Source organism: Hippocampus bargibanti, linkage group LG12 (genome assembly GCF_051943395.1).
Source record: "Hippocampus bargibanti isolate YZ-2025 linkage group LG12, ASM5194339v1, whole genome shotgun sequence".
Lineage (NCBI taxonomy): Eukaryota > Metazoa > Chordata > Actinopteri > Syngnathiformes > Syngnathidae > Hippocampus > Hippocampus bargibanti.
In genome coordinates, this window is record NC_142745.1 from 13,832,652 (window position 1) to 13,847,500 (window position 14,849).

At 40.2% G+C, this 14,849-nt stretch overlaps 1 protein-coding gene and 1 long non-coding RNA gene across 4 annotated transcripts in view; one reads left to right on the top strand and one right to left on the bottom strand.

Moving 5' to 3' along the window:
- The first annotated feature begins 987 nt into the window (after positions 1–987).
- Positions 988–7,290, top strand: LOC148890597 (uncharacterized). The gene is made up of 2 exons (XR_016116729.1): positions 988–1,166; positions 6,844–7,290. It is a non-coding gene; the product is annotated as an uncharacterized LOC148890597 (long non-coding RNA).
- Positions 7,291–13,038: 5,748 nt separating this feature from the next.
- The window catches only part of LOC148890598 (complement decay-accelerating factor, GPI-anchored), a 12,721-nt gene continuing 10,910 nt past the window's right edge, over positions 13,039–14,849 (bottom strand). For all 3 annotated transcript variants that reach the window (XM_089011064.1, XM_089011063.1, XM_089011062.1), the window contains 2 exons: positions 13,271–13,348; positions 13,039–13,177 (listed from right to left, as the gene is read on the bottom strand). In XM_089011064.1, coding sequence (XP_088867190.1) covers positions 13,291–13,348 — 58 coding nt within the window. In that variant the 3' untranslated portion in view covers positions 13,039–13,177; positions 13,271–13,290. The remainder of the gene's footprint in view (positions 13,178–13,270; positions 13,349–14,849) is intronic.

Consider the following 14,849-nt stretch of genomic DNA (forward strand, 5'->3'; position numbering starts at 1 on the left):
CGCGGATTCGGGAAATGAAGCAGCTGGCGGCCACTTTGCCACTCGTTTAGCACGGCTAGCTTGAAAACATCAATTTTTCTGAGCCATGTCTGCGTTATTTTGTCTTGAAGGTAAACTAATAATAATAATAATAATAATAATAATAATTGTGCTTGAGTACGGTAGTACCGATAAGTTTGGTAGAAGCACTACATGCACATTACATCGGTGGGAATACAATAAATGTTATCATTCGTTGTATGTCTCCAAATGATATTCCATGATTCTTTTGCATAATGTTGTTGGAACTATAAATATTTTTAAATAAAATCACAGCCAACATGGGGAAATTAATGTGAAATCGAAATCTGAGACAATATACTCTGAATCGATCTTAGTTGTGTTCATAATTTGAGAGCTTCACATGACAACATACGGGGAACTAAGTTTTTAAATACGCACGGATTCGTGTTTTCAGCAGAAAAAAGTATCAGTAACAATAGCTACGTAAAGTGGCTGTCACCCGGCTTTAGCCAAGAAGGCCAATCGTAACTCAATTCATGCAAAATTCCATTTTTTCCTTTCGGCTTTTCCCTTCAAGGGGTCGCCACACATGCAAAATTCCATACATTTGTAAAATTGGCTGTGTCCAAATTCACAACTGCGCCCTCCAAAGGTCGCGTTTTCGATAAACTCATCGTCACTTACGGCACAGCTCGCTCACACGTCATTTTAAAGTGCACATCAAAATCGCCACGATTTATTCAAAGAGTCGAACGATTTACGGCCGAAATGCGGCCTTCAAATGACGTAACCTGGTTATGTAAAAGCACTCGGAAACTGCGAGCACGACACAAGTGGAAGCTTTACGGTAAATCTGGCACCCTTGACCACGTGACTGCAATGTTGTTTGTAAACATGCGTCAGCCACATGTGATTCCGGCAATGACGACGTGTTTCTCGGAGCTCTCCACCAATCGTTGACCGGGGGAGTGTCTGTGGGCGGGTTGGAGGGTGTTAGCGCCATGGAAAATCGTTACTGTGGGATACGCCGCAGATAAACGTGCGCTCCGGGCCTTTGGTGGCGGCGAAGGGGACAACTGCGGCGGGCCGAATCCTCGCCGAACGGCGGGAGGGCCGACGACAAAGCAGCCGCTCCCGAGAAAGACAATCTCCGCTTTCAACACGTAAGTTATTTCTGTTATTAGAACGGGAAAGAGCGTCATCGCGCTGCGTAGTATCGCTCCGAGAATACCACTAAAAGTGGTTCCTTATGTTTGCGCGAAGTGCTCCCAATAAAAGCCTTGATGCGCTGCTGTTAAGTGCCCAAAATAAGATTCAAAATGAAATAATAATCTAATAAAATCAGTTGTCGTCGTAAAACCCTTGCGACGATATACAACCCCGTGGGTTTTTTTAAATAAGGGTTTTCTTTCGATTTGACAACAGGTAAACGAAACTGCGTCAGAAGAGCCCGGGTTGAGATCCGGTGGGAATTTCCGCCAAGGCGGCCGGAACGTAGCGACATCGCGTCAACTTGTGTACGCAACTCGGCGTTAAAACTTGACTCGGGGGGGGGGGGGGGGGGGGGGGGGGGTTCGCTAAGGATGAGAGAGCGATGTAAACAAAACGCGTGAAGGCAAAGCCCCAAAATAGGATGCTGCGCAAGAGATGGACAGTGCGTAGTAGAGCCCCGTCCGTGTTACGTGCTGAACAATGACAAAAACACCGAACGAATCGATACCCTCGTTTTTTCACTTTTAACCATTAAAGCACACACGTTAAATTCACTTGAAATGCGTTTGATCATTTGATGGCTAAACTAAGTGGGCGTGAGTGATGACGCACTTGGCGTCGCGTCTCAGGTGACAACAACATTTTGCTGCGTCACAAGCTGTCAGGAGGTCAACAATAAGCTTGCTCCTTTTTCGTGCGCACTTGATAGAATGAAATTTGTTGCGGCTCTCGAGCTCACGGGGGCGCTGCTGAGAAGCCCCCCCCCCCTCGATGTTGGCATTTGATAGCGGCATAGGATGAATAAACAGATGGGGACAGAACGATTGCAGATGCTCCTATTCAGAACGTATGAGTCAGTGGGTGAATCATATGCTTTGGGCAGACGCCACTACAAAAACATAATGGAATGTTACATTGAAGTCATGATATGAAGAAAAACATTGACAGAATCAGAATCATCTTGATTGTCCAAGTATGTCGAACACAAGGAATTTGTCTCCAGTAGAACATGCTGCACTAGTATCATAATAAAAAATACATGACAAATAAGTATGGAGGACACGGGTTGAGTGAATCAGAATCAGAAAACCTTTATTCATCCCACAATGGGGAAATTTGCATTCCACAGCAGCAATTTGAAAGGCTGAGCGCTTAGCTAGCTAGCTATTTGCTATCCATTTGCTATTTATTTTCTATTAGCTATCTGTTGTCTGTCTGGATGGCTATCTAGCGAGCTAACTATTAGCTGTCTGGCCTGCTGGATAGCTATCTAGCTGACTAGCTATTAGCTATATGGCAATCTAGCTATGTAGCTAGCTAGCTACTAGCCAGCTGGTTCGCTTTCTGTCTATTTGAGTTATTCCTGGTTGAGTGAACGCTGAACGCCTTGCTAGCTATCTATTTGCTATTATCTATTAGCCATCTGTTTTCTGTCTGTCTGGATGGTTATCTAGCTAGCTAGCTATCTGTCTGGCCCGCTGGATAGCTATCTAGCTGACTAGCTATTAGGTATATGGCTATCTAGCTATATATCAGCTAGCTGACTCGCTTTCTATCTATTTGAGTTATTCCGGGTTGAGTGAACGCTGGCGTGCTCGCGTGTATGCCACTGCTCACCCACAGAAAAACTGATCCTGTGACTGTAAAATGACCTTGAGAGTTTTGAAAGGTGCTTATAAAATGTATTATTATTATTCTTAATAAAGGCTAATCTAATTAAATTCCTTAATGTAAGTGGAACAACTGCGAGACAATGTGCAAAGTATCAGCAGAGAGTGGTTCAAATGAACACAGATGCAGCTACAATGATTAAAACGGGATGCTGTTGCACAGGGTTGCACAAAATAGCAAAGAGGCACTATACAGTTATAGTTTGGGTTACTGTTGAGAGAGTCAATGGTGACGGGGGAATTAAAAAAGCTGTTTATATGTCTGCTGGATTTGGATGGATCGGTAGCGCCTGCCTGAGTGGAGTCATTGGAAAAGATGGTGAGCAGGGTGTGGAGGGTTCAGTAGGATTTTCCGCGCCCTTGTCTTGATTCTTGCAGTGTGGAAGTCCTCAAGAGTGGGTAGGGCGGTGCCAATTATTTTTTTTCCCGCCGTCCTAACTGTTCAGTGAGGTCAAATTTTGTCCATTTTTGTGGCGGCCCCGAACCAAACCGTGATGAACGAACACAGGATTGATTCGATGGCTGCTGTGGAGTGATTTAAACCCAGGAATCTGTGAACTGCGTAAATAAAATGCTGTACTGCTAGCCCAATGTGCTACTATTTTTTAAAGCAAACAAACAAAAACAATTAAGAGCCACAAATGGCTTCTTGAGCACTCATGTTCTTGCCCTTTGTGACAATTTGCCACTTGTCTAGTGTATTTTTGATAAATAAGAAAAAGATACAGGACAGTATTTACTTCTTACAAGTTAGGCTCTCTTGAATATAGTTCACCTGTTGTAAAACCCCGATTTCCTATCTAGGGCTGCAATTTTCCCATTTACAATTGCTTGGTTGCTGACTACACTAACTTTTTTGAGGATGGTCCCCGAGGTGGGGAACTATGGTTAACTCTAGCCTTTGCCCAAAACAAGGGCAGGGTTAGCAATCAAAAGGGGATGACTAAAAGTCATATTTCATTCTTAATATGCGGTATAGGTGAACAACACTATGAAGTTTGGTTGGAACACACACACACACACCCATCCCACCTACACACACACACACACACACACACACACACACACACACACACACACACACACACACACACACACACACACACACACACACACACACACACACACACACACACACACACACACACACACACACACACACACACACACACGTCTCTCAAAGCTAATTAATTCTCGGATACGCAATTGGCTTGCGCCATTATTTCCAAGATTACAAAGTTTAGTTCAGAATTGAAAAAAGGGACTCACCTAGTAGGGCTTCATTAGTTTCTCATTTGTTTGTTTTGGAGAAGGTTCCAGGTGGCAGGTGTATTGATTAGTTCTTCATACTTAATCCACTTGGTTCATTTTGTCTTGGAAATTAATCCACTACGTGAAATAACGATTTCAATGTCAAAATAATGCGATGTAGACCCCTTTTACCATACTTTCCCTTGTCTCAACAGAGTCTGTAAACCCGATTTGAGGGCCGCCATCTTGCTTTTAATCGTTGGCCTTTGAACTGCAGTATCAACACATGGGCAGTAGAGGGCATACTAAACAAAGCGACGATGACATCAAGACTTCAACAACAGAACTTGATTACAAAAATGGATATTATTTAAGAATAATAATTTACTTTTTATTTACACAAACAATGATTAAAAAACAGCGATTCATAAAAAGAAACACAGATATAGAGGCTGCAACAAAGTTTGAATATGAACACTACAAATATGAAAACAAGAAAACAAACATAAAAAATAGTTAAAATGGCGAATAAAATAGTATATTTTAAGATTGAAACATTTCTTGAGAATTCCATAGAATAAGATCTCATCATTTTAAGAGTTCCCTATAATTTCTTGAACTGTTAACGGCAAAGCACTAAATTTCAATCAATAAGATTCATAATGGATTTTACTGATGGAATATAAATAATATTGCTCCCCATTTATCTCTCTTAGTTTCTGAAACAATTAATTTCCCTCCCGATGATGTTACTAGCTTTATCAGTGCAATTTTTGAGCCAAAACGTTGTATTCCACCGCTGATTATGATGGCATGTGTTATGGTTGATTGTCCTTTTAGGGGTGGAAATGGAATCCCAATATAGGTTAATTCTAATCGTTATCCAGAAATAGACTTTTCATTATCTAGGACAGGGGTGTCCAAAGTCGGTCCTCGAGGGCCGCTGTCCTGCCTGTTTTGCAGCTCTCCCAGGAGCAACACACCTGATTCAAATGATCAGCTCATCAGCCAGCTCTGAAGCAGCATCCAAATGGTCCTGATCATTTGAATCAGGTGCGTTGCTCCTGGGAGAGCTGGAAGACAGGCAGCACGGCGGCCCTCGAGGACCGACTTTGGACACCCCTGATCTAGGAGGTGCGATAGAATACCATTTTCTATCTGCATATCTTCACTTTTAACTCACTCGCTGCCAGATATGTGCAAAAATGCCAATACCAGGGGTTTTGTCATTGTCACTTAAATTCCAGGACCCACAGAATATTGAGTTTTAAGACTACATAAACATCCAATGCAGCGTAAGAAACCTTACTCTCTTCTTTCATCAGGGAAAAAAAGAATTAATTGCTAAATTAGATGGGTCTGGAGTTATATGAGTTTGAAATTTGGTCAGCTGTCCAAAATACAACGTAATACATTCATATTGGTTTATATAGCGCTTTAACAACAGCTGAAGCTGGAACAAAGTGCTAACATGCTCCCTTGTGGAAGCATGTAATGCAGAAACACATTAGCCCGATGAGTTTGCCCACGCCTGATAGATTAGGAGCTCTAATCTGTAAAAGGATTAACTACCGACTAAATCTTTGGGATGCAAACCATCCACACCGATTCGAGTTTGACTCACTTTGTTGATAATACAACAGCACCATTTTGATTTATTTGGATGGATTTTGCATCTCAAATTCAGGACGGCATAAGAAGAGAAGATGAGGAAGAGGCACTGTTGCCTTAAAAAAACACTGATATATCACATTGAATTTTGGACAGCTGCCCTCATTTATTTTGTTTCTTATGCTGCATTGAATGCTTATGTAATCCTAAAACTCAATATTCTGTGGATCCTGCAATTCGAGTGACAATGACGAAAACCCTGGCACTAGAGTGGACACATTTTTTGCACATCTGGCAGTGAATGAGTTAATATTGTTGTTTCTTAAGGTGATTTAGGCACTAAATACAGAACACGATTGACATTTAATTTCTGCAGTTTATATTCTAATGTAAACTTGAGTGTAAAAAAATCTCAATGGGTAAAATGAATGTAATTAATTAAATGAATTTAAAAAGACATGATGTTATGTTACTAACTAACCAACTAATTAACGAACTAACCATCTCTCTAATTAACCAACCAACCATCTCTCTCTCTCTCTATATATATATATATATATATATATATATATATATATATATATATATATATATATATATATATATATATATATATATATATATATATATATATATATATATATATAAACTTTTATTCATTAAAAAAAAACTATTTTCATTCACTGAAGGTGCACCTTTTATATATGGAATAAGTTTGAAAATACACCATTTCGTGGTGGTGCATCTGATACTCCAGTGCGCCCGGAAAATACGGTAGTTTGTTCAGGTGCAGCATTGAGTAAACTATTACAAGATTTCATGAAGTTATCCTTTTGCTTTCTGTTATGCAAAGTGGCAATTTATCCCGAATAATAGACAAGTGAATCCATTTCATAGATTACGATGATGATCATGATGAATTATATAAACTACAATTTGTCATTTGTGATACATGTGCGACAAAACAATCAAATATTTGGCTGCATTCATTTTCACTGAATCTCATCATTCTGCCCAATCGAATGCTTGTCGCAAAAGTAAAAAGATAAACAATGTTTCCAAAACTAGAAAAAGCCTAATTATGCTTTCCTTGCAGATGATGATGACCTTCGGACTCACCCAGAAGAGGCTTCCTCCCCAGGGAACCGGTTTCAGATGGTGTTTTAGAGTATAAAATCCAATCTAGCACCATTTGAAATCGGTGTTCTTGAATAGGAACAACTTCAAGAGACACCAACGACATTGGCGCCTCATTCCCCAAAAATGTTGCAGCCTCACCAAGGATGACCGTTTTCATCTGGTGTTCAGAGTTGCCATCATGTCTAGCACCATTTGAAATCGGTTACAATGGAGAGGGAAGCTCCATGCAGCTTTGTTGCTGCGCTGCCCAAATACGCCAGCAGGTGGCAACAATGTGACATCATGAACGCAATGTTCATGCGTGGAGTCATTTTGTTCTGTGCTGGCCTAAATATATCTGAATCACAGACGAATGCAAATTATATTTTGTCCATGAAGTCTTAATAAATAATTCCATATTGTCTTTCAGCTTCCTTTCTTTACTTTTACGCTTTTGCACTGCTTCCAGTGTTGCACTGCTACTGTCCATTTAACTTCACCGTTTTAGGATTTTTTTCAAAATCGCTGAATTTTCACATTTACCGTTCAAATACTAAGTAGAGACGGGCGGTGACGTCATTGATGACGTCAGTGCCTCACCAGCCATGAACCTCACCGCGCACGTCACTGTGTCACGCAACATTAGTCTGATTTTTAAAACGAAGAAAATGTAAAAAAACAAGACATTTTTCTCCGAATTGGATGTATAAATAAACAATGAAAGCATTTTTATGTCTGATTTACTACTAATTGACACTTTTGTAACGCTCACATTATTTTATCGCGCACCACGCAGTCGTGGTGCGCGATAAAATAATGTGAGTATGTATGTACGCCCTATGTACGGCAGTCTGAAAATCTCCCCATTTATGATTTCTGAAACTTAACATGTATGGCTATGCTAGAAAGCTTGTTTTTATTAATAATTGTATAGCATAATCACTACTATCTGTCGCTAGCTAGCTATTAGCGATCTATTAGCTCTAGCTACCCATTAGCTAGCATTAGCTTTAGCTAGCTATCTATTAGCTATGTAGCTAGTTTGCTGTCTATTTGAGTTTCTTCCGGAATGAGTGAACGCTGGCGCGTGTGGCTGCCGCTGCTCACCCAAACTTATCATGTGATTGTAAAGTGACCTTCAGAGTTTTGAAAGACGGTTATAAATGAAATGTATTATTATTGTTCCACGTTATGTTTAAGTTAAACACTAAATACTACAACAACATACTAAAGTATGAATCACTACAAGTAACTCAACAGTTAGTCTGATTTGTTTTCTTATGTATTTTTCTATTAACAATCAACCACTGACACGATGTTGATTCATTATGAATGTACCTCTGGAGAGTTGTATTTTTAAAACAAACTCCCCAAAATAGGGAACAGTGACAGATGATGCGGTGATTCTATAAATTTCGGCTGTTTTCATACTCTCGTGAATCACTTTCCACATGCTAACTACTCCCAGGCAAAATCCCTTTTTCCACTCGCCCAAACATTGTCCAGATTCAGGCATCCGTCGCAGGTTCATAACCGATTTTCTCGGCTTGCTAACATCCTTCGAATCACACTGATGCCCATGTCAAACCTTACAGACCAGCTACTAGTGCATACTGCAGAGTACATACGGTAGACTCAGAGAAAAATCTACGCCCCTAGCTTATTCTTTGTTTATATGAAGAAGAAAAAAACCAGCGCAGAAACTTGAGGCCCTACGCCGTCGCCACATCAACACGAAACCAACTCGCAAAAGCCTCACCTCAAAGCCAGTGTGAGTCACAGGGAGTTCCTCCATCAAGCATGACAACCCAACATGTTACAGTCAGACTTTCCTTTCTTGGCTTTCAGGGAAAAAAATACAACTTATAAATAAGTTTCTAGTGAATTTCATGTACACACGGGCTAGGAATAAATTACCGTATTTTCTGGAATATAAGGCACACCTTCAACGAATGGATTGGATGTACCTTTATTCGTCTCGCAGTGGAGAAATGTACACTTCATAACGGCAAAGTTATGAAAGGAAGAGGAAAGGAAAGAAAGAAGTAGAAAAACAAAATACAGGAGCTGCTGGAAAGGCAGCCACTGTCGCGGTGACATCTTGAAGTAAAAAAAAAACCTCAATAACATATGACAACACAAAGACACAGTCATTCATTCTTCAGCACTTGCTGTACCCTCTTTGTGACATGAAGCTGTTCTAGATGAAAGAGAGGATCAAAGCGTCCTTTTCAGCAGTGGATCAGGGACGTCATGGTGGAATGTGCACATCTAGTACAAGCTAAATAAATGTATGACATATTAAAAAACATTTTCCATACATAAGGTGCACCGCATTATAAAGGGCACCTTCAATGAATGACATGTTTTAAAACGTTTACAATACATAAGGCATGATGAGGCGCATGGTCAGTTTTTGTTTTGTCAGTTTAATTAAGTCGATTGATATATCTAATTTGCCTTTGAGGGTCACTTAAAATTATGCATCTGTCCGCCGGGCTTTGATTTTCACCTGGCCTTTATGAATCATTCAATCTTTTCTGTGTTGTGGCGAATTTAAAGGATGACCGACACATTTTTTTTGTTTGCTAACTGACATCAGAAAAAACGTTTTATAGCATCTAAAATACCCAAAACATGCAGGCTGATATTTTTAGGCAAATGAAAAACACCAATAAAAATGACTTAAAGTGTCCAAAAACTGCCACAAATCAGCTCGAAACTGGGGATTTTCAAAAGGTCCCGCCCCCAGTTTGTGACGTCACACCAGGTCATCTTGCCTTGCTCAAGAAACAAAACAATGGGTTCACGGAGTTCAGATTCGGAGAAGATGCTTTCTTGTTACTCATCCAGTTCTGAATATGATTCAAATAGTTCTGAAGAGGAAATCATAAATGTGTGCAATCGATTAAAGGAGTCCTCCCATATCAATTCGAGTCGTCAATGACACCAATGTAGTGTCCCAGAAAATGCACAAGATGGCACCCAAGCTCCATTGGAAATAGGCTGATTTGTCTGCTGGGAATTTGTGTCAGCGAGTGTCAAATAGTAGTCTTGGTGCAACACACAACGATTCATCATCGCGTTATTTATGTGTTTTCTTTCTAATTTCGCCATCAACACGGATCAACACGAAGTTTTCAGACCATACAAAGTACCGCAAAATGCATTGTGTGTCGCTTTCTCGGTCAGTGATGATAGCTACCGTGATGTCACGGTAGCTATCGTCACCAACTCAAAAACAAGACTTCCTGAATAGCTATATATATATATATATATATATATATATATATATATATATCTTTGTAAAATATGCTCAGTAGAAGTCATTTGAAGTGATTTTACAAATTATGGACACAACTTGTTCGGAGGCGTCAGTTGTCCTTTAAGAGACATCCAATAGTTTCACTGAAGAGAGACTTTTAAAAAAAATCTGGTGGTGTTTAGCTCCTGCCAGATTGTGTCTGCGGTGAGTATCCACATTTAAGACCAAAGTCTGGCGGGTGGAATGTGTCCAAACATGTGTCAGGATAGGGTGTAGGCTCGCCGTCGAAAAGCCTGTGACGCAATGAGAAGGCGACTCCGGTTGATACTGACAAATGAGGCAATAAGTTCTTATTCCAGTTGTCAATCACAATCACTTCCTGTTTAGAGCTCTCATCCCTACAGAGTCTGCTGTGGGTTTTGCCAACATCCTTGCCCTCCACCGCTTTCATCCACAGGTTTCAAGTGTAGGGTTTCAATTATTTCTTAATGGGACTTGGCACAGTGTGGTTTTTAGCGGAACAACAACCACACAAGATCACATGGAGGTTGTCCTCGCAGCTGCTACTTAGCAATGGGGCAAACTACTTATTAGTGGCATCTTTTAAATTGCAGCTTTTGCAACTCATTGGAAATAAATGAACGGCTGCCTCCCGATGTTTTCCAACAAATGCCCCCCACCCGCCCCCGTCCTTCTTTGGGTGGGGTTTATTGATGGCTGCTCGCTTCCAAGCCAAAACATTCCCAAATCCTTCTGGCGCAACACACAGATTAATGCATATTTTGTCAGTGATGCTATTTTCTTTCTGTGTAAGATTTCAGGAAAAAAAACATATGCTTGTTTTATTAAAAATAAAAAAACTAATACATACAGATAGAAACGTATCATTAATAATACATTTCAAAACTCTCAAGGACACTTTACAACAACAATAATAACATATAACAATATTAATATAGTTATTGTTGCTGAAAAGTGCCCTTGAGAGTTTTCCAAGAACATCACAGTGTGTGATGTATTTTATGCATTTTTTGTATAATTAGCTAGTCAGTATTTGTGTGGAGGCAAATGTATTTATAAATATTTATTTAAAAAATACAAAAAAAAGATCAAAAGAAATATCAAACGTCCAGGGAAACGCAAAGGCCTAAACTAAGAGAGAAACCATTTGCCACAATTGGAACCATGACTGTATTAGCATGACTGTATTAGCATGATTGTATTGGCATGACTCTATTAGCATAACTGTATCAGCATGACTGTGTTAGCATGACTAACAGCTGCTACAATATACTGAACAACTGAACAGAGCATGGCAGTTAATACAAACAGAGTAAACAATGAATTACACCTGAACAACGTACAAGTGGGTGTTGGGAGAGGATTTGTTGACACAAGAAACGGCGCTGACGAGAACACACAGTGACTAAATCGAATCGAGACACAGACAAGGCACATCACGAACGAAGATATACAGACGCTCCCCTACTTACAAACGAGATACGTTCCGAGCGGTCGTTCGTAAGGTGAATTTGATCTTAAGTTGCTTCAGTGCTATATTTTGTAAGTCAAACACTGAATGGGGAAGTATAAAACAAAGATAACACTCGTAAAATAAATTCACACCTACTGTAGTACGACGACATATATCCTTGGGTCTTCAGTAAGCCATTACTGAAGCTGCTGGCACGTCATGACCGAATGACGTGCCATTACCTTTTGTTATGAATCGCCATTCGCGTGTCCCTCGTGCGTTAACTGGCACGAGGGAATTTTCTCCCCGCCCACATACTCGACACAGCCAATCGTAACCAAGCTCGGCAGATCGGGGCCTGAATCGTTTGCCAAAACGTCACCATAACCTGGCGTTGATTGGTCAGCCTTGATGTCCGTCGCGTAAACATCCAGCCATTGAAACATCTGCCGTGTGTGCGTGCGTTTGCGTGAAGCACAGTACGCAGCCAATTGCAAGCGATATCAGCCGGAAAAAGGCGCGCAATACAAAGTCTCACTTACAGCATTTTTGTACGCACATTTTTCGACATACATACTGTCCCTGCAAAAACGTTCGTATGTATCGTAATGTCGTAACTCCAATGTTCATAAGTTAGAGTGTCTGTACTATGGACGCAATCTGTCACAACCTAATAATAATACATTTCATTTATAAGCACCTTTCAAAACTTTCAAGGAAACTTTACAGTAAACCCCTCAATCCGCTATCTATTCAAACATATAAAAACCTACAATCAACTTATTGGACGAAAGCACAGAACTTGGAAGATAACAGGACGCTACTCTGTAGGTACTTAGTACTAAGACTTTAATTGTCAAGCAGACTAATAGCTAATCACTACGTGGCCTGAACACATTTTTACACTTACAATTATTTTGCCAATAAATACGTTTTTATCTAGTTATTAAATTAGCATATGTGGTTCCGGGGGGTTTGGGGGGCTTGGTACATCTGCCTCAGTCATAAATAATAAGTGAACCACTTTCTGCATTCTTTGCCATGAAGTGCTGCATTATCCACGGCAGCCCAGCAAAGGGGAGACCTCACAATGAAGGGCAGGAGGACCACGCAAAAGGCAAAGAATGCAGCTGATTGTGTCTTTTATCAGCTGCCGCCAACGTGTTCGCCGCCGGCTAACTGAACCGCATTGTCAAAGGGGCCTCATCCACACCCGTTTTCTCACGCTTAAAAAGCCTTTTCTTTGTCAAACTGCACATTTGATTCATAAGAACATATGGTACATTTATTTCAGTTATCAATCTAAAAAAATACATTAAAAATACTTCGGTAGCAGTGAATAATGACAATGTTGTGATAAATATACAATATACGTAATTAAAAAAAAAGTGCTTGGTCAGTGCACTGTTATTGGACTGGCGACATATTGACTCAACAAAATGGCCTGCAAGTGGAAGTGCAATATTATTTTTCAATTTGTTTCCATTTTCCCCTTCAGAGGGATTGCTCCAGTGTGTGGGCACATCCTTCCTGGCCTCCCAGATGCTTTGCAGCAGATAGGCATTCTTCCAGCTGGAGGTAAAAAAAAAAAGAAGTGAAAAATTCCTTTTCTGTTCAAGTGTTTATGAAATCGAATGTTTTTCACACACTGGAACGGACTGTTACCTTTGAGTGGAGTCGGCCTTCTAGAAGTTTTGGAAGAGTAAGAAGTTGGACTTGGTGTTTTCTCGAGTGTCATATGAACTACAAGGTCACAAATGCAGACATCACATGAACATAAACAAAACGGACTTACAGTGATAACTCGGTTTACGAACCCCTTGGCTTACGAACTTTTCGGTTTACAAACGTTACATTTATGAACATTTTACCTTGGCATACGATTTTTTTTCGTACATGGAGCTGCCTCAATGAGTGATGTATCGTTCGCGAACGAGCCCGTTGTGCTAACAAAAAAATGGCAGCCGACTGTTTTTGTCCTCTATTCCCCGCCCCCAGTCTTCAGTTTAAGCCACGTGATTGGTCAAGAACGCAGCAGTGAGCGGGGGGGGGGTGGTTTAAACATTAAAGAGACAGGCAGACGACAGTGAGAAAGTTTCAACTTTGATGGTCCAAGGTTAAAATATCCCATCAGTCAGGCTCCACAAACAACCCTCACAAGTACACTTGATGCAAAAAGCTATCAACCCAGCGAAACAGAACACAATTGATGAGGAACTAGATTAAATTATCACAGAGAAAGCGCCTGCAAGGGATCATTCCTCAAGATGGTGAAAGAAGGTTACGTTCCTCATCAAGTGTTTAATGCTGATGAAACCGGCCACTCCATTCCATCAAGCCATCAATGACCATCACAAAGGTCAATAAAACCACTTTATTATATAGTACAGTTTATTTCTTTAATTATTATACCATAGCACGTTTATTATACATAAATAATGTACATTTTGTGTAGTTTTAAGGCTTAGATAATTAGAAAGTAAAACATTGTTTTATGGGGTTTGCTGGGAACTAATTATTCTCATTTTAATGGTTTCTTATGGGAAATTTTTTTTTGGGATAGACACTTTTCGCCTTACACACTGTCTGGGATCCAATTAAGTTTGTAAGCCAAGGTATCACTGTACTGCTTTTTACATGACAAATATGATTTGTTCGTTTTAGGGTTAAGACAGCATAACCCTCCCAAAAAATGTATCGTATTTTCCGGTGTTTAAGGCGCACCGAAGTATAAGGCGCACCCCCAATGAATGGTGTCTTTTCAAACCTTTTCCATCGGACTAGAAGGCGCACCTTCAAAATCAGAATCAGAAAGCCTTTTATAGTACCACAATGGAGAAATTTGCAATGAATGAAAAGTTTTCCAAATATAATAAATATATAAAAGTTTTCCAAATAAAAGACACAATACATTATAAGGCGCGCCAGTCTACTAGGGTTACGGACTACTTCTACGTTGATGGAGTCGGTGGCTGCTGACAGTACTTGCTCTTGGGGCTCAATATTACTTCACATATAAGGCGCATCTGCGTATAAGGCACAGGGTCATCTTTTGAAGATAATCAAGGCTTTTGGGTGCATCTTATACACCAGAAAATACGGTGACTCTTTCAATTTTCAGTGCGCAATTGAAGGGAAAAGCCGAAAGGAAAAGAAGAAGAATTAGCTGAGTGTATTACGATGAAAATGAACACGTTTTCTGCCTTCCAAATGCTGGAAATGTATTCATGGCCAGACTTGCATT